This window comes from Dendropsophus ebraccatus, chromosome 15, assembly GCF_027789765.1.
Source record: "Dendropsophus ebraccatus isolate aDenEbr1 chromosome 15, aDenEbr1.pat, whole genome shotgun sequence".
Taxonomy (NCBI): Eukaryota; Metazoa; Chordata; class Amphibia; order Anura; family Hylidae; genus Dendropsophus; species Dendropsophus ebraccatus.
Window position 1 is genome coordinate 34,966,722 of NC_091468.1, and position 19,076 is coordinate 34,985,797.

The following is a 19,076-nucleotide window of genomic DNA, read 5'->3' on the forward strand; positions in this document are numbered from 1 at the left end:
GGGGAGGGAGTTATACGGGATGGAGGCCTAACTACAGGGGAACTTAAAGTACAGTAGCTTAACAACAGTGGGGTATACAGTATGGTGGCTGACTACCATATAGACGAGACAACCCTGAAAATAAGCCTAGCCTTTTTTTCTGAGAAAAAATGGTATAAGACCCTGTCTTATTTTCGGAGAACCACAATAGGACATTTTAGCTCTTGTGGACAACAGCTAGTAGATGGGTTTCTACCCTGATCAGCTTATTCACCATGCTAATGAGGTATCTTAATAAACACACTGTCCTGCCCTCCGGGGTCTGGAGTTAACCCTGCCGGTCTGGTTTCTGATCCTTGCAGGTCCGGTTTCTCCTCCTAAATGTGATCAGCTATTATCACCTGGGGAAGCATTTTCTGTGCAGACATTTCCCCTCCAGCAGGTATCATTCAAATGACTGTCTGACAATGCATTGGGATGACAGGGCCTGCAGGAAGGGACCTGTTTTTACAGATTTATTCTCTAATCTTAGAGGGGTTCCCCAAGGTGGGAGGCCCTCATTATGATGTCCACTAGGAATATGGTCAGGGGCTGTCTTTGTAAGGCAATCCCTTTATAGGGAATCTGTCAGCTCCCGGGTCCTACCTAAGGTGCTGACAGTGTGCTGTAGCTGGCAGTCCCCTAGTGAGCATGGTGCCTTTTGGTAATTTTCTGTGCAGTGGGGTGAGAACAATCTCAGGTCTTCTACTGTAATGAAGAGGCAAAGAGGAGTTGTTTGTGCCACACTCTGGCCGCCTCATTACTCCTTCCTCCTCCCCCTTCTTCATGAAAAATCAATGCTGCCTGGCCTCCTGTACGCTCAGCTGTCAGCCAGTGTCTCTGATTGCAGATTAGTCCTCTGTAGGCAGTTTATGTCTTAAAAAAAAATTCAGTGAATCTCTGACCCCAAATGTGTTGGATCTGTAGTCTAGGGGTAACTCCCATGTCTAGAGACCTGCCACAGTATTTTTGTTAGTATTTTGCAACTAAAAACAAGAAGTAGATTGAAAACACTGAAATGATATATTTAAACACTGTTGAAATTGAGTACATGGTAGCCACTTAATGGCAAATAATTACTGTTATTTTAAAACAACAGCCGTGACCGCGGCACGGTCCGATCGCCGTGCCCGCTAATAAAGTAATCGGATGCAGCTGTCAAAGTTGACAGCTGCATCCGATTACTTACTGCAGCACTTCCCTGGTTGTCCCGGAGGAGCGATCCACACATCTTACCCCGTCCAGGGTCAGCCCTGTAATGGCGCTGATCCCGGCTCGGCACTCGATTGCTTCCGGCTGCAGCAGCCGGAAGCAATTGATGTGCCTATCTCATTTATCTTTGCTGCATATCTATGCAGCATAAATCTCAATGAGAGATCAGTGCACTTATACTATAAGTCCCCCAGGGGGGCTTCTGGTATAAGTGTAAAAGTAAAAATAAGGCTGGGTTCACACTACGTATATTTCAGTCAGTATTGTGGTCCTCATATTGCAACCAAAACCAGGAGTGGATTAAAAACACAGAAAGGATCTGTTCACACAATGTTGAAATTGAGTGGATGGCCGCCATTTAATGGCAAATATTTGCTGTTATTTTAAAACAACGGCTGTTATATTGAAATAATGGCCGTTATTTATTGTTATATGGCGGCCATCCACTCAATTTCAACATTGTGTGAACAGAGCCTTTCTGTGTTTTTTATGCACTCCTGGTTTTGGTTGCAATTTGAGGACCACAATACTAAATGAAATATACGTAGTGTGAACCCAGCCTTAAAGTGTTATTATTAATAAAAAGCCCCCTCCCCTAATAAAAGTCAGAATCACCCCCCTTTTCCAATGTTATAATTAAAAATAAACAAATAAATAAACAAACATGTTTGGTATCACCGCGTGCGTAATTGCCCGAACTATTAATTCATCACATTCTTGATCTCGCTTGATAAATGGCGTAAGTGCCAAAAAATCCCAAACTGCTAAATTGCGCATTTTTGGTCACATCAAATCCAGAAAACTAATAAAAAGCGATCAAAAAGTCGCATATGCGCAATCAAGGTACAGATAGAAAGAACACTTCATGGCGCAAAAAATGACACCTGACACAGCCCCATAGACCAAAGGATAAAAGCGCTATAAGCCTGGGAATGGAGCGATTTTTAGGAACATATATTGTTAACAATGGTTAGAATTTTTTACAGGCCAACAGATACAATGAAAGTTTTACATGTTACATATCATTGTAATCGTAACGACTTGAGGAACACACATAACAAATCAGTTTTACCCCAGGGCGAATGGTGTAAAAACGAAAAAAAAAAAAAAAAAAAAGATATGCGTTTTATGTTTTTTTTCAATTTCACCACACTTTTAATTTTTTCTGGTTTCGCAGTGCACTTTATGAAATAATTCAGCCTGTCATTGCAAAGTACAATTAGTGGTGCAAAAAATAAGGGCTCATGTGGGTTTCTAGGTGAAAAAACGCGAGTGCTATGGCCTTTTAAGCACAAGGAGGAAAAAACGAAAACGCAAAAATTGAAATTGGCCGGGTCCTCTAAGGGTTAAATGATGCCCATCCACTCAATTTCAACAATGTTTCTATAGCCTTTCTATGTTTTCAATCCACTCTTGGTTTTGGTTGCAAAATACTGAGCAAAAATACTGTGTGTGATAATATAGCCTTAAAATGATACAATAATAAGAAAAAAATGTAAAAAATAAAGATCTCTATTTCCTTTCCATCAGAAGAACCAGAGAAGGAACTGCTGGCAGGTCTCTAGCTAGGTGAGTTACCCCTAGACCATACTACCAACACACTTGGGCTCAGAGATTCAACTATATGTGTTTTTTTCAGACATAATCTGCTTACAGAGGACTCATCTGCAATCAGAGACACTAGCAGCATTAATTATTCATGAAGAGGAGGGAGGAGGAAGGAGTGGAGAGCTGTACCAGAGTGTGGCACAAACAACTTCTTGTCTCTTCATTACAGTAGGGGACCTAAGATTGGGCATAATCCACTGCACAGACAAATTACCAAAAGTCACCATGCTAAGTAGGAGACTGCCAGCTACAGCACACTGTCAGCACCTTAGGTAGGGCCTGGGAGCTGACAGATTCCCTTTAATGGTGCGTTCACACCTACAGGATCTGCAGCTGATTTTCTGCAGCAGATTTCATTTAAATAACTGAACACAGCATCAAATCTGCTGCAGATCCTGTAGGTGTGAACGCACCCTAACAATCTTTTTGCCTGTAGGTGGAGCTCACTACATGGGCATTTTTGCTGCTAATATTGAATTAATTGGGAGCTGTATAAATCAGGGGTGTAACTACCACTTTAGCAGCCATAGCAGCTGCTATGGGGCCCACTGCCTACTCCTGCAATACACTGGGCCCCCTGAGCTGTCATCATTTTCAGCATTAGGTGGTCAAGTGGGCCTTCCAGGTTCTGCAAATGCCTATTTAACTGCTAGCACTCCTGACAAGCCCTTGCAGTTTTGACAAAATTTTAAGACTTAGTGGTCAGGAAGGGGGGGGCCCAATCAAAAGTTTGCTATAGGGCCCAGCCATTTCTAGTTACGCCACTGGTATAAATCCATATGCCTAGGCTGCCTTATCTATAATTTCACACTACGCGAAGAGAGGAGAACCAGAGGATATTCCATAAATATCTGGTAAATGCAGGTCTCACCTCTAGGATCCAAAAGCTAGGTCCACTCGACCCACTTTGGCCTGGCTGCTGCCAGATGGGAATACTTATTGGTTCACATGGAAGTGGAGATAACCTGTGTGTTGTGTGTGTAATGCTGTGTGCTTAGGGTCATAGTCTTGTTAGAAGGTGAACCTTTTGACATCCAGAGGACTCTGGATCCAGTGGCAAAAACACCCCCAAAGCATACTGTCACCACCGTCACTGTAGGATTGGAATTGGACAGGTGGTGAGTGTGAATTTGTACTGGGATGGCTTTCTGATTCTCTATTTTAAATGTTTCTTTTCTACAGAACAAAAAGGACATAAGTAACTAATACCTGGATTAAACAAAACTTTTAATAAAAAAAATGAACAGCAACATAACAAGCAATTCTCAGTTACATGAAAAGAAGAATGATTTCACTTTACCGAGGTCACTACCAGATGGAAGTATTTTGCTGAGTTTTTTTGCATCAGATTGAGTCAACATGAATGGGTTGCACATCCTTCCATTATACCTTTTTAATTTGTAGGTTAACTTCTAGACATGGCTTATAAATACTATCACAGCATACTGACCAAAATACTGCTGTGTGTGAGTGGCCGGGGAACTTACTAAATTTATTTAGAAAAAACCTATTGTACACGTATACCCCAAATCCTCCCATATCAGACCAAGATTCAGCCAAGCTTCCCCCCCATCCAGACATGCCCGCAAGCCACATTTAGGGGCTGTAAATCACAAATACTAACATCACCTTTTTCAATGAACATCATAAATGCTTATATGTAAAAACTTCTAACATGTCATAGCGACATGTTAGAAGTGCGTATCGGTGTGGGTCACGGTGCTGAGACCCCAGCCGATTGCTAGACTGAAGGGGCAGAAGTTTTCAGCAGCACTCTGATCCTTCGTCTCTACTAAAACTGCATTCTACTAAATTATAATGGAGCCTATGGAACTTCTGTCTGCTCGTTTTAGCAGTCTACCAAATTCATCTTCATAAAGCGGAGATGAAGGGGCAGAGCGTGCGCTGCTGAGCCCTTCTGCCCCTTCATTCTAGCAATCAGCGGGGTTCTCAGCACCCGTACCCCCACAATACACATTTCTGACATGTTGCTATGACATATCAGAAGTTTTTACAAATTATAGTTACGCTTTAATATTCTTAATCTCTTTAAAACAAGACTAGTATGCGCCATCTTGCCTCCCCAAAACAGACTTTTTTTATTTTAAATTTTCTATTGTGAGTTTTGTAAATTTATTCTAGTTTTATTAAAAAAAAAAAGTAATTGTTGCTTTTATCTCACCCAAAAATGTCCAGTCACAGTAATTTGGGGAAATGGGACAACTGATTTGATCAGTTGTGTCAAATACTTCATGAGTTATTCCAGCACTCAAGGTTATTTCAGGTGCCCTTGAAACTGCATTGGAGAGGAATTGGGACAGGTGAGTATGGTAGCTTCTTATTCTGTAACGTTCTGTAACGCACCAGGACTCATAAAGCATTTTTGAGCACCAAAATGACCCTTTATATATTACTATAGTTGGTGTTTTAATCTATCAGTAGAAATATATTTATTACAATAGAAAATGGAAGAGGACTTGTTGTGCCATGTTATGGTATGTGGGGATGGTCCGAACCTGCCGAGGTTCGGGTTCGTACGAACCCGAACTCTCGGCAATAATTCCAGCTGTCTGCCCGCTCCGTGGAGAGGGTGGATACAGCGGGAGGACCGCCTGGAAAGCTGGGATACAGGCATAGCCATAGGCTGTATCCCAGTTTTCCAGGCGGTCCTCCCGCTGTATCCACCCGCTGCACAGAGCGGCCAGACAGCGGGAGGACCGCCTGGAAAGCTGGGATACAGCCATAGGCTGTATCCCAGTTTTCCAGGCGGTCCTCCCTCTGTATCCACCCGCTGCACGGAGCGGCCAGACAGCGGAAATCTGATGCCGAGCGTTCGGGTTCATACAAACCCGAACCTCAGCAGGTCCGGACCATCCTTAAAGTGTCACTGTCGTGAATTTTTTTTTTGCAGAAATCAATAGTCCAGGCGATTTTAAGAAACTTTGTAATTGGGTTTATTATCCGAAAAATGCATTTTTATCATGAAAAAGCAGTTTGAAGCTCTCCCCCCTGTCTTCATTGTTCTCCTATGGAGAGAGCTAAAGAAAAGACCAAAAAAGGACAACAAAGAGTTAATCTACAAATCCCTCACGGGATATCTCTTCTGACCATCACCAGTGACCTGTCTGAGCTCAGATTACAGCTGTCACCCAGCTCCGTGCCTGTAATCCTCTGTTATCTGCTTTCTGCTGCCGGCTAACTCCCTCCTTCCTCCTCCCCCCTCCCCTCTCCCTAGAGCAGACAGGGGACGTCTCCTGCAACAAGTCACAATTTTCAGATTTTTCAGAGTGGATGAAAAAGAGGAGGGAGGGGGGGACCTGGGAAAAGGCTTTTTACATGCAGATAATGGCAGATTTGGCTAATAAACCCAATTACAAAGTTTCTTAAAATCGCCTGGACTATTGATTTCTGCAAAAAAAAAAATACGACAGTGACTCTTTAATGGTATGGTATAATTCTGAGAGGGCAATATGTCTCCGTATGCAGACTTCAAGCCGACTTTGATCAGGCAATACTCCCTCAGAAAAAAATGACTTTGGATTTGGATATCCCCTTCAAGTAAACTTGTGATAAACTGTAATACCGGTCAGATCCCATGGTCAGGAAGGGTTTTCTAATCTCAGCAAAACCCATTCAAAATGTTTTTTTCCTCAAAAGTAGTATTATTTTTTAAGGGCTTACAGAAAACTACACTGTCACACCAAAGTATATTTACAAAAGTAATTAAAAACTTTTTAAAAGTAAGTACAACTAGTGCCATAAGTGCCATAACAAGATGAATGGAAATCCAGTGAAATTACATGGCAGATGCAATTTTACACTATGTGTAAAAAGACAGCTGTTTTGTCATAGACTTATTAGATATGGAAACAACTGTATTTTCTCTTTAGTTTGCTTTTGTTTTACTGTGCATGAACCCGCCTGTAGGATGGGTTAATACATATTTTTTAGGCAGCATTTCTTAAAATATTTTAGACAGAATTTTTAACCAAAACCAGGAGTGGGTTGAAAATACTTCTATGTAAGTTCCACTCATGTTTTTGATTAAAAATACTGGTCAAAATACTGCGTGTGAACACTTAAAGTTTAAGGGTACATTCACCTATAAACACTTTTACAGTTACAATATAGATATATTTTACATGAAAAGTTTAGTTATTTTGTATGTATATTTTATTTCCTATCTTGTACAGATGCTGGTTTACAGCCTGTATTTAAAGGGAATGTGTCATCAAAGAAGAACCTACTGTAATAATCATGTTTTATGTTAAAATATATTTGTTTAAGAATTTAAAGTGTCACTGTCGTTATAACTTTCAAAATCTAACTTAACAGTAGACGTGATATAAAGCAAGTTTGCAATATACATTCATTATTTTTGTTGTTATCATGCTGTAAAACAAAGCTGAACTTACCTGAAATCCAATTCCAGTCTCCAGAAGGCAGATTTTCTGACTTGTGCTGGTTGTAAAAAACAGACTAAACACAGGAATTCAGAGACAGAGTCAGTACAGAGAGACACGGCTCAATGTGTCCGTCAGTCACATGACTGCCTTCTCTCTGTGAGCGCTCAGATGGCCTGGGATACACAGGAATTCCAGTTTTTTGACTGTTTCCTGTTTTTTGAGAAAAAGCTGTCAGAAAACAGGAAGTGCCATTTTCCATTATAACTAAAAAAAAAAAAAAAAAAAGAATGTGAATTGTAAACTTGCTTTATATCACATCTACTGTTGATTTACATTTTGAAAGTTATAACGACAGTGACACTTTAAAGCTGAAACTTCCTGTTCTGTAGAATCCACCATTCATAGTAGATAATGTTGACAGTGAATGTTGGAAGTCAAAGAGTCTGCTCCAGACTACTGTTTTCTATAGTCCATGTGGCTGCTGTAAATGCTATGAAAAGCAGTTCTGGCAGGATGGCTACCCCCATATTCATGTAAAGAAACTGGAATTAACACAATCTAAAATCAGAAAATAAAAACATATATGAATGATACTTTCCCTTTAAGTGCAGAGCTACACCAACACTAATGCAATACATACTCATGTAGATGAATTTTATTATTTCTATATGTTAACTGTAAAGTGATGCACTAAGGTGAACATATATGCTTTATATCATTCTTATCATACCTATGCACATATAATGGGGGCTCTTATTTGCTGCACATATTATAGATTATTATTGGAAGTTACCAAATTTCCCCAATGACTTTCCACATTGCACATTACATTCATAACCAATATAATCTATAGTCACATACATATAGGCCAATAAACATCCAGTGTGGTGTGAATGTTTAACCTAGAAATTATCCTCCAATACCCTTTGGCACAACAGGGGATCAAGAAAATAAATGGTGTCCCCCTGACCTTCATTCGCTTCACTTTCACTCTCTTAAGTGCACTCAACAGGATTCAAACTATTCAAACTATTTTTTCTTTTAAATCAACTGATATCAGAAAGTTATATAGATTTATAATTTACTTCTATTTAAAAATCTCAAGCCTTTAAAAATTTATCAGCTGCTGTATGTGCTGAAGGAAGAGGTGTATTCTTTCCAGTCTTACACAGTGTTCTCTGTCATCACCCGTCTGTGACGGGAACTGTCCAGAGCAGTAGAAATTTTCTGTGGGGATTTGCTACTGCTTTAAACAGTTGCTATCACGGACAGGTGGTGGCACCAGAGAGCACTGTGTTAAATTGAAAGAATACACCACTTCCTGCAGGACATACAGCAGCTGAGAAAGTACTGGAAGACTTGAGATTTTTTTTTAAATAGATGTAAATGATAAATCTGTATAACTTTCTGGCACCAGATGATTTGAAAGATTATTTGTTTTTGCCAGACCACCCCTTTTAATCAGTGTTATACATTTGTCCAAACTGTGATCCATGCTGATATTTGGTCTTTTCTCTGTTCAAAAAAGAGACCAAACTCAGGAAGTCACAGTCCTTTGCTCACTCATGTAAGAAAAGACACCTTTTTATCATGCAGGTTGTATATTAACAGAGGGCAATTAATTTAGGCCAATTAGGCTAATTATATTATTAACGTTTGCTAACTATATAATCAGCTATGCAGCTTACCAGGAGATAATGTTCTTTTTTATGCAACAATTCAGTCAGTATAATGTCACTGTGTGGTTAAAGAGGTTTTGGTGTTATTGGAGAGCTGACCGTTCAATGCAAGCACCCCAGGGTTCTCTGCTACTGAATGTGGAGAGTAAATAACATTTCTGCAACAGTGCCACTCTAGGCAAACATTAAGGACTTTTTATAAAATCTAGGCCCTCGAAACATGGCAAATGGAAAAATGTATTCAACTTTTTGCATTCACTGCATAGGTAATTACAGATTTTCAGAGTGTTTCATACACAAAGAGGTTTTCCAGGCAAAATACACTGATTGTGGGGTTTCTTCATCCAGCACCCCATTGATCAGCTGCTCAGCGCCCGCACTACATAGAAGCAGTTGTTTCTGTTCACTGTTTAACTGCAGCTCCCATTTAAAGGGGTTATCCTGCGCTACAAAAACATGGCCACTTTTTTCCCCCTACTGTTGTCTCCAGTTCAGGTTTGCAATTAAGTTCCATTTACTTCAATGGAACTGAGTTTCAAACCCCCACCCAAACTGGAGACAACAGTAGGGGGAAAGTGGCCATGTTTTTGTAGCGCTGGATAACCCCTTTAAATGAGTTACAGCCGAGCTTCAGTAATAGGGCCCACCTCTGCCCCACCTTTTTTAAAGGGCTTGCCATGGACTTTTATTAGGGGCTTTTGGGATGGGAAGCATGCTCTTGGGCATTTGCAGAAAAAAAAATCTTATATACATATCTGTACAAGGTTGGAATATGACATATATTTTTCTTTTTACTGTAACAACTAAACGCCTGTCTGCCTAATTTTTAATCATCTAAGAAAAACTCCTGCATCCACCTATACGAAAAAATAGGGTCAGAGATTAAATGGCCCTCATGTACTCTACTGTTCTCAGTTACATTCTGTTTTAATTCCTCCTATTAAGTTGCCAAAGCTTCCCCTGGCCGAGAGAAACTACGATCAGTTCTGCAGCACTAGATGATCTCCCCAGTGCAAAAGACTTCTTCCATCAGATGGTGCTCCTGTACGTTTTATGGACTCTCATTGGCCAATCCACATTCACCCACTTTAGCAAGACTTTCTGAACATCAACCCTTTTATAGAGTTTGCACAAGTCGATCAGCTGCTCCACGGTCCTTTCACTGTTCCGTAGCAAGAATCCGATGGTCGGACTTTGCTGCCTCTGCTCCAGGAAACATAATTCATCATAACTCATTCCCCACTTGCTAGCAAAATTTCTCCAGTTTTTCACTGTAGGATGGCAGGGATCCAATTTTATCTTCAGAGTATACAGCAGATCCTCATCATCCAGCAAGTCACTTATTGTTGGTGGGGAGTTGGAGTCATTCTTTTCTTTGTATGAATTAGTCAAATCTGCGAAGAACAAGAAAGCATGTATAGTACCTGGACTAATATTTCCACAAGCCAAGCGAAAAAATAAAAAATTGTGCACCATCTGCCTAAGCAAAACTAAAGTCCTCGAAATGCATTGAAAAGATGGACCCACAATACCCACAATTGGTTACCATTTCATTCAGCATGGTAGCTTTGCAGTTGGTACAACTGCAAACTAAGTAATAGGGGTCATAGAGGATCTATCTATCCTGGGTTTTGGAATCTATACCTGGTTCTGGAATTCATCTTCCACATGGAGGAGAAGGAGTAGGGTCATGGCCCAATCCAACAGCACTGTAGTCAATAGTTTCCATCAGTGCTTGACTACTGCTCTATTAACCCTTTGAGGACCAGGCCCAAAATGACCCAGTGGACAGCGCAAATTTTGATCTTAGTGTTTTCGTTTTTACCTCCTCCCCTTCTAAGAGCTCTAGCACTCTCAGTTTTCTATCTACAAGCCATGTAAGTGCTTGTTTTTTACAGGAATAGTTGTACTGTGTAATGGCGTCATTTATTTTACCATAACATGTATGATGGAATTCCAAATATTATTTATGAAGATATAAATAGGTGAAATCATAAATAAGAATGCAATATGGTAACGTTTGGGGGGTTCCTGTGTCTACATAATGCACTATATGGTAACAGCGACATGACACTATTATTCTATAGGTCAATCCGAACACAACCATAAGCAGGTTACACAGATTTTCTAATGTTATATATGTATTTTTTTATGAAATCCTTTTTTTTGGCAATTAAATATTAATAAAATGGGCCTATTGTGACACTTATAACGGTTTTATTTTTTCACCTCTGGGGCTGTATGGGGAGTCATTTTTTCCGCCATGATCTCTAGTTTTTATTAATACCATATTTGTGAAGATCGGACGTTTTGATCACTTTTTATAGATTTTTTTTAATATATAATGTAACATAAAATCGGTAATCTGCGCACTTTTTTCCCTCTTTTCGTGTACGCCGTTTACCGATCACAATGACGCTTGTTATATTTTAATAGATCGGACAATTACGCACGCTACGGTATATTATATGTTTATCTATTTATTTATTTTAATATGTTTTATTTATATAAAGGGAAAGGGGGGTGATTTAGACTTTTATTGGGGGAGGGGTTTTGGGGTAGTGTAATAGTGTTTTGAACTTTTTTTTTTTACACTTTTGAAGTCCCTTTGGGGGACTTTTTCATACAGTACTTTGATTTCTACACTGATGATTGCTATGCCATAGGCACAGCATTGATCAGTGTTATCGGCGATCTGCTCATTGAGCCTGACTGTGCAGGCTCAGTGTAGCAGATCGCCGATCGGACCGTACGGAGGCAGGTGAGAGACCTCCGGCAGTCCGTTTCAACGATCGGACCCCCGCAGTCACACTGCGGGGGTCCCGATCGGTAAGTGACAGGGGACTCACCCTGTCACTTACACTTAAACGCCGCGGCCGCGGCGTTTAAGGGGTTAATGACACGTGGCAGCGCGATCGCTGCAGCGTGTCATTACCGGTGAGGTCCCGGCTGCTGTTTGCAGCCGGGCCCCACCTGCTATGAAGCGCGCTCCGCTCTGGAGCACGCTTCATAGCGGGAGAAACACCCAGGACGTCTGGGGACAGACTTCCATGACGTAACCCTACGTCCAGGGTCGTCTAGGGGTTAAAGCTCCTCCTCCTGGTTATGAAAACAAATTGGGGACTTAGGACCCTGCTCTAGTGATTGGTGCAGTCCCAGTGGTGGGCCCCCAGAAATCAGACATTCATCACCTACCCACAGATTAGGTAATTGTAGGTAGACTGCTTTAAGGCTATACACACATTTGAAAAGGTTTTTTTTTATTCTTTGCTTTTATTATCATACAAAAAAAAACTTACTCCAGATGTCGTTAAAAAAAAAAGTGCCCTACAGTTCTTGTTATTAGTAAAACAATTCTCTGGTGAGCTTCTTATCAGCCATTCTTTCCTATGCCAACTTCTAGGGGTCCTTTTACACTTAAAGATGCTTGTTTGCAGTGCTTTTTCATGGCACAAGGAATCGAGCGGCCAGGCCACACAAACAATCCTTGTATTGTTTGCGTGGCCATGGAAACTGACAGCACAGTTATGCATATATCCATGCTGTCAGTTTCCAGATCACAAAAGCAGAAGTGCATACATGTTTTGCGCTGTTGTGCAATCTGGCATCCCGCTCTACGGCTCTCTTGCCCCAATCTCTGGTCATCACTGTATCTTTAGGCTGCCCCCACCTCCTCAGACTGTCAATAATTCTGGACGAGTTGTCGAAAAGCAGTATGGGAGAGCCGGAGAGTGGGATCACACAGCAGCACAGAAGCACCGCTTGTTTGATCTGGAAACTGACAGCACAGATATATCTGTGCTGTCAGTTTCGATTTGCTATCGGCTTCACATCTCCTGTTTCTTGATATCAATAAATTTTAAAGCCTGCTCAAAAGATGAGATCAGCCGAGGACTGGGTGTTTTCCCGCTCTTGGGCGGCCACTTTAACACAGGCTAAATATCAGCCACAGGAATGTTTTAGTAACGTTCATGGACGATAATCGGACAGTGGAAAAGGCCCTTAAGTAGATTTATGACCAGATCACAGGTCAAGTTTGATGTGGTCATAGGAACATAATAAACATCTGAATGGGGGAGGTTTGAATGGCTGCACTACCTACTACAGTGATATGAAGCTCTGTAATATAGGATGAGAGTTCTGCTCCTTATAAGCATGTATCCTGGTACATACCAGGAACAGTGTGATACTTCAACTATGTTACTTGTTTGTTTGTTATTTATTAATTACTTTTTTGCAAAATTGGAAAAGCCATTAATCTTACCCGACAGAGCATTTATAGCTGTCACAGGACAGTCATTTTCTTCTGGCTAGAAATAAAAGAAAATAAACTCAACTTTTTTATTAGGTACAATAGACAGCCTTTGCTTAGAACAGCTTAAAGGGGCATTACGACAAATAAAAATAATTATTTTTACATTTATTTCATAATGTCATATGGCTTTGTAATATAACTTTATTAAAAGAAATTTTATTTTTTAATGTATATATTTACCGGCAGCAGTAAAGGGTGACACAGCTCATCTGCTGCCACCAATGGCTGTGTCAGGAACTGCAGGGCTATTCCCACTACAACTTAGCATCATTGACACTGCAATATTAGTGATACTGAGTCTCCCCTAATGTCTATTTTAAGGTATATTAGAATGGAAATATTAGAACACATTAGAATAAACAATGGAGTTGGAGAAGGCACCTGTGTCAGGAGGAGAGCAGCAGCCACCATGTATAGGAGCAGAGCATGAAGTAACTGACAATTATCCTCACTTTCCGAATATATATATTGTACTCCTATAAGAAGAAATTTGATAGGTACCTTACCTGCTTTATTCTATCAGAGTCTGGTATTATGGCAGGTATGAGATGAGCTGGATTCTCCACTATAATATTATCAGTCGGACAAGTGTCTTCTATAGGAGAATTGGTTGTTACAGTTACTGTAATAAATAAAAATATTATCATTGTTAGATTATCGACAGCTTATAAGTTATAATTTATGGGCAAAAGTTTTAGACAAGTGAGTGCATGTTTAATATTATTCTAAATTGCCCTACTGGGCTGATTGTACTTCTATTGCACACCCCTTCTCCCTGGTGTACCCCTGCCGTATTCCCCGCTCACCTGATGGGTGGGTGGGAGGGGGGTGCAACAAGGCGGGTAAGAGGTGTGGCTTCCTCCCGCGCCTGATTTATCATGACTTATGCTCACTCGCAGGCATAAATCATGATACAAATCCGGCCAGGAAAAAGGGGGAAGGGCCGAATCTAAGATCGGCATAATAGTACGCCAGTCCTCGTAAATATCCTCCATAGTCTTATATTTATATTTATTACAGAACTCTCATAGAGATGCATAGAAAACAGTACATTTTGGCCTCCTCAAAAGCACTTTAGATTCGGGAAAAAGGAGAGGTCACATGGGCGCCAGAGAGCGATGTCGGAATACATAAATAATAGAGATGAGCGAACCGGGTTTGGGTTTGAGTCTATCCGAACCCGAACGTTTGGTATTTGATTAGCGGTGGCTGCTGAACTTGGATAAAGCTCTTAGGTTGTCTGGAAAACATGGAAACAGCCAATGACTATATCCATGTTTTCCACATAGCCGTAGGGCTTTATACAAGTTCAGCAGTCACCGCTAATCAAATGCCGAAAGCTCGGGTTCGGATCGACTCGAGCATGCTCCAGGTTTGCTCATCTCTAATAAATAACACCACTCTGTGGGAACACGATCAGCCCAGGTGACTATGTATACAAGGTTGCTGCCAGGACTCCAATAATTAATAAAAAAAAAAAAAGATTGCTTCTTTACAGTGGCACATGGGGGCAGTGTTAAAACATGTTATAAAGCAGCATTGTAGTCACAACTTTTTTTTTCCTAGAAGAAAACTAAGAAGAAGCCAACGTGCATATTGTTGTAAAACAAAAGAGAAAAAAAACACTTAAAGGGGGTTTCCAATTGTTCTTTCTCAACAGTTTATAACACCAGTTATATAACTCACATTCACCATGTATATATCCTACCAGTTTCTATTATTACTATATACCGTATATACATGAAACATTTAAAAAGCAATTTGCTCAGATAATCCTCCATGTCCATGGACTCCATGGCTGGAAACACAACTGTTTTGAACAGTGTTTTGTACGTTGTAAGAGCTCAGTGAGTAAGGCTTTATTCCCACCTCTGTCATGGTTTCCATGAAGGCAGTGGTGGATCCACCAAATTAAAGACATTGATGGCAGCCAATAGACCCTACTGACTTCAATGTGTCATCTAGATCTTTTCTTGTTGTTAGTGAAAAAAAAAATGGCCTGGTTTTTATTACATCGTATGCAGTCTAGGCATTCTTGACATAGATAGAAACACCCATTGTAATGGAGGGGCCTGGAGTTATGGTAGCAGCCATGCTCCATTCTTAACATACACACCAGAAATCCTCTTAACAAGCCTTTTGGTCATATTATAGGTTGCCCAAAGTTTTACTGAGCCATAATAGGTCACCCATATCAGCCCTAAGGGTATGGTGGCACAAAGCAATCCTCATAGTTCCGAATCAGTAGCTACTGCTGTGTGGGTGTATACTGGAAGCAACCCTACTGCTGAACGTGTCCATGCTTTGAACTTCCCTGCACAGTGCCAGAGGCACCGCAAAAATAGTGATTGCTGCATTCTCAAGAACGGTGGAGATGTGACCCCCCCCCCTCCCCGCTCATAAAGTAATGACTAGAATGAGCATGACTTGAGCCATAGGTTGTATCCATGTTTTCCAGCACTCCCTGGGGATGCATCACACTTCTTCAGCCACTTGTATTCAAATGCCGAGTGATCTGAAATACTTGAGATGTGCTCATTTCTAGTGATGACATATCCTAGTGACATGCCATCACTTTATGAGATGGGAACACCCTTTTATAGTGAGTGATCACATAGCAATTTCTTTGGAAGCAATGGGGATCAGGCATCCGTGTCGTCAAGATTGTATTGCTGTGTCCCAGCTTTTATGATTTGCCCAATGGCTATGGCATGAATGTTCTTCCTTTAAAAGGATTCTGTCACCACTATGTGCCGCACTTTGGCACACCTCACCACTACTTCCTCCTTCCTCTTTTTAATGCATATTTACAGCTGGCCAGCCTCCTGCTCCATGTTTTTGTTATCACTGTGTGTGCAAGCACTGCTGCTGGCAAGGGCTGTGCGCATTGTCTTGGCAGTTTGTGCATAAACCGCTGATCCCTCTGGCCGTAGCCACCTAAAATTGCTGATCGCTCCTCTGGCCCACAATGCATGAGCGATTGGCAATGCCAGGAATGCATGGGCAGAGAGATCAGTGGTGCATGCATTCCTAGTCAGCAACCGTGTATGTGCTCACCGCAGTGGCAACAGCATGGGGCAGGAGGCCGGCCAGCAGTAAATATGTATCAACAAGAGGAAGGAGGAAGTAGTGGTGAAATGTGCCAAAGTGCGGCACAAACGCCAAGCCACTACTCCTCTTTGACTCTTGATTACAGTGGGAGAGCCAAGATTGTATAGAATCTACTGCATACCCCATTGACAGCTGCTACTAGCCAGGGAATCAGAGAAGCCAGACCTGCTGTAATATACTGATCCATGCCCCAGCAGTGCTGGAACACCTTGCTTCCAACTCAACATGTTGCTGTTCCTTTGTTATTCCACAGAAAATTATACAAATAAACTGACATGTGGGCGTTGCCTTTCCCCTTGTCTGAGAGTCATGTCCATATACAACCTGATACTGACTGACTACACAATGTAACAGTATATACTGGGTTGAGTGTAGCAGAGAGTACTTTACTTGGAATAGAGGAATGTAAATCTAGATCGACAGCTTCACGTAACATTTACGTACATTTAAACGTTAGTAGTATAAGTTCATGTGAGTCTAAATAGCAGATAAAAGAACTGGGCTGCGTCTATACATGTCTCTGGTAGCTCCTCCCATTCACCCCCTGGGTATAAAGCATAAAAACATGGCTTACATCCAGATAGATGAAGGGGTAACAAGTGATTATCAAGCGCTATTGCTAATTAAATTATTTCATTCCAACTTGCTAAGAAGATGTCCTATTAGAATGTGCGCGCAGGTACAAATCCTTTCATCTTCCATGATATTAAACTATTTGTACAAAGCTCCGGAAGATGAATTTAATCCAAATCTGAATTTTTTTATGAGGCAAACTATTATAAGGGAATTGCCTGCCAACATCGATAATTTATAACAAATTTATTCACTTTCAAAATGATTTTGAAATTTTTCATGGCAACATTTCCTAATTCTGTCTATAGGATAATTGCATATCTGCTGATGGTTCCCATCGCTCTGTACAACACCTCCCTAGCAGATGTTCCAAGTATAGATTGTTTATTAGGAACGGTAAGTTTACAAAGTAATTGCTACTAATCCCTGCATCATGTAACAATGCTTCCCAGCGGAACACAAGCAGATAAGTCTGCAAGCTGCCATTAGTTTGGATGGTGCCTGTTTTAAATATTCCATTTAGGCAAAAATATTTTGGGGGTTGTGGTCCACCTCAGCATTGACAGGTGATACCCTCTGTGCTACCTGACAAGTTGAACTAAAGTGTTCTCTTAAACGGTAAATGTCCCCATACACTTTATACTTGTGTTTCACGGCAGGTTAGTCCGTCAATATAAAGTGTATAGGAGTCTCCTAAGACTCCACTGATGGATGATGTCTGTAGAGATACGGGTCAGACATGATGGAATTTCACTGTACAGCAGTCTAGCTGTGGCTTAACCTTTTCCATAGAGAACACAGGAACTTTTGGCCATGCAGAAAATCCATGTGTATGGAGAAGACAGGTGAGGGAATTGTTGGTTGAATAACAGTTATTGAAGGTGTATGCCCCCTTTATGATAGACAATGTTTGATGCACTTTGATTTTAGGCACCCCTGACAATCTGTAAATGGGATGAAAAACAAAAGAGCTGCCTCCTTATTATGCGGATCAGTAAGAAACATGAAGATCGGACAGATCAACATAGATGGCCTATCCTAAGGATAAGCAAGCTATGTTAATGTCCTGGAGAATCCATGTAAGGGGTAGGGTGTTAAATAGTTATTATTAGTGTTAAGCAAATATGCTTGGCTGAACTGAATTAAGTATCGAGACACTCGATCAATCTCAATGCTTGACCAAGTACCTTGGGGTGCTCAGGTGCTAAAAAAAAAATATTCACGCTACTGTACTAATACAACATGTCAATACAGTAGCGCAAATATGTAAACAGTTTGAGAGCTCTAGCATCATCATATTCATACCGGGAGCTCTTAAACTGTTTGGTACCTTTAAAGTAAAAAACAATAAAGCAGCCATACTTACCTGTCCACACTCCTCCTGATGCCCTCCAGTGCCAGTTCTAGTCCCCCTGCTCTCTGACAGCCCGCTTAGCCAATCACTAGCTGCGGTGGGACAGAGTAGTGATTGGCTGAATGGGCTGTCAGAGAGCAGGGCACCGAAGTTGGCGCTGGAGGGCATCAGGAGGAGCGTGGACAGGTAAGTATGGCTACTTTATTGTTTTTTAACTATAGCAGCTGCACAGCATCTTGTAAAATCTATGATGCTGTGCAGATGTTACACATTATAGATTTTTCTGCAAGACCCATTAGAACTCCGTCAGGATTCAATCAATTGCTGGCAAATACCGCCGGGGTTCTAATGTGTTTTGCAGAAACCTATTGCATTTTTTCATTCTAACTTTTGTATATTTTATTTATACAGTACATCCCTCCAAGGGACGAAATATACATAAATAAGATGCAATACAGAATGACGCTGGGTTCACGCTACGTATATTTGAGGCTGTATATTTCAGGCCTCATAGCAACCAAAACCAGGAGTGGATTGAAAACACAGAAAGGATCTGTTCACCTAATGATGAAATTGAGTGGATGGCCGCCATATAACGGTAAATAACTGCCATTATTTCAATATAACAGCCGTTGTTTTAAAAAAGCAGCAATTATTTGCCATTAAATGGCGGCCATCCACTCAATTACAACATTATGTGAACAGAGCCTTTCTGTGTTTTCAATCCACTCCTGGTTTTGGTTGCTATGAGGATCTGACTTGAGGACCAAATACAGCCTCAAATATACGTAGTGTGAACA

The 19,076-nt window shown here is 40.9% G+C and overlaps 1 protein-coding gene across 3 annotated transcripts in view; it reads right to left on the minus strand.

Annotated features, from left to right (window-relative positions):
* Window positions 1-5,793: 5,793 nt before the first annotated feature.
* The window catches only part of EDARADD (EDAR associated via death domain), a 41,345-nt gene continuing 28,062 nt past the window's right edge, over window positions 5,794-19,076 (minus strand). For all 3 annotated transcript variants that reach the window (XM_069955108.1, XM_069955110.1, XM_069955109.1), the window contains exons 4-6: window positions 13,745-13,860; window positions 13,188-13,233; window positions 5,794-10,317 (exon numbers count right to left, since the gene is read on the minus strand). In XM_069955108.1, coding sequence (XP_069811209.1) covers window positions 9,953-10,317; window positions 13,188-13,233; window positions 13,745-13,860 — 527 coding nt within the window. In that variant the 3' untranslated portion in view covers window positions 5,794-9,952. The remainder of the gene's footprint in view (window positions 10,318-13,187; window positions 13,234-13,744; window positions 13,861-19,076) is intronic.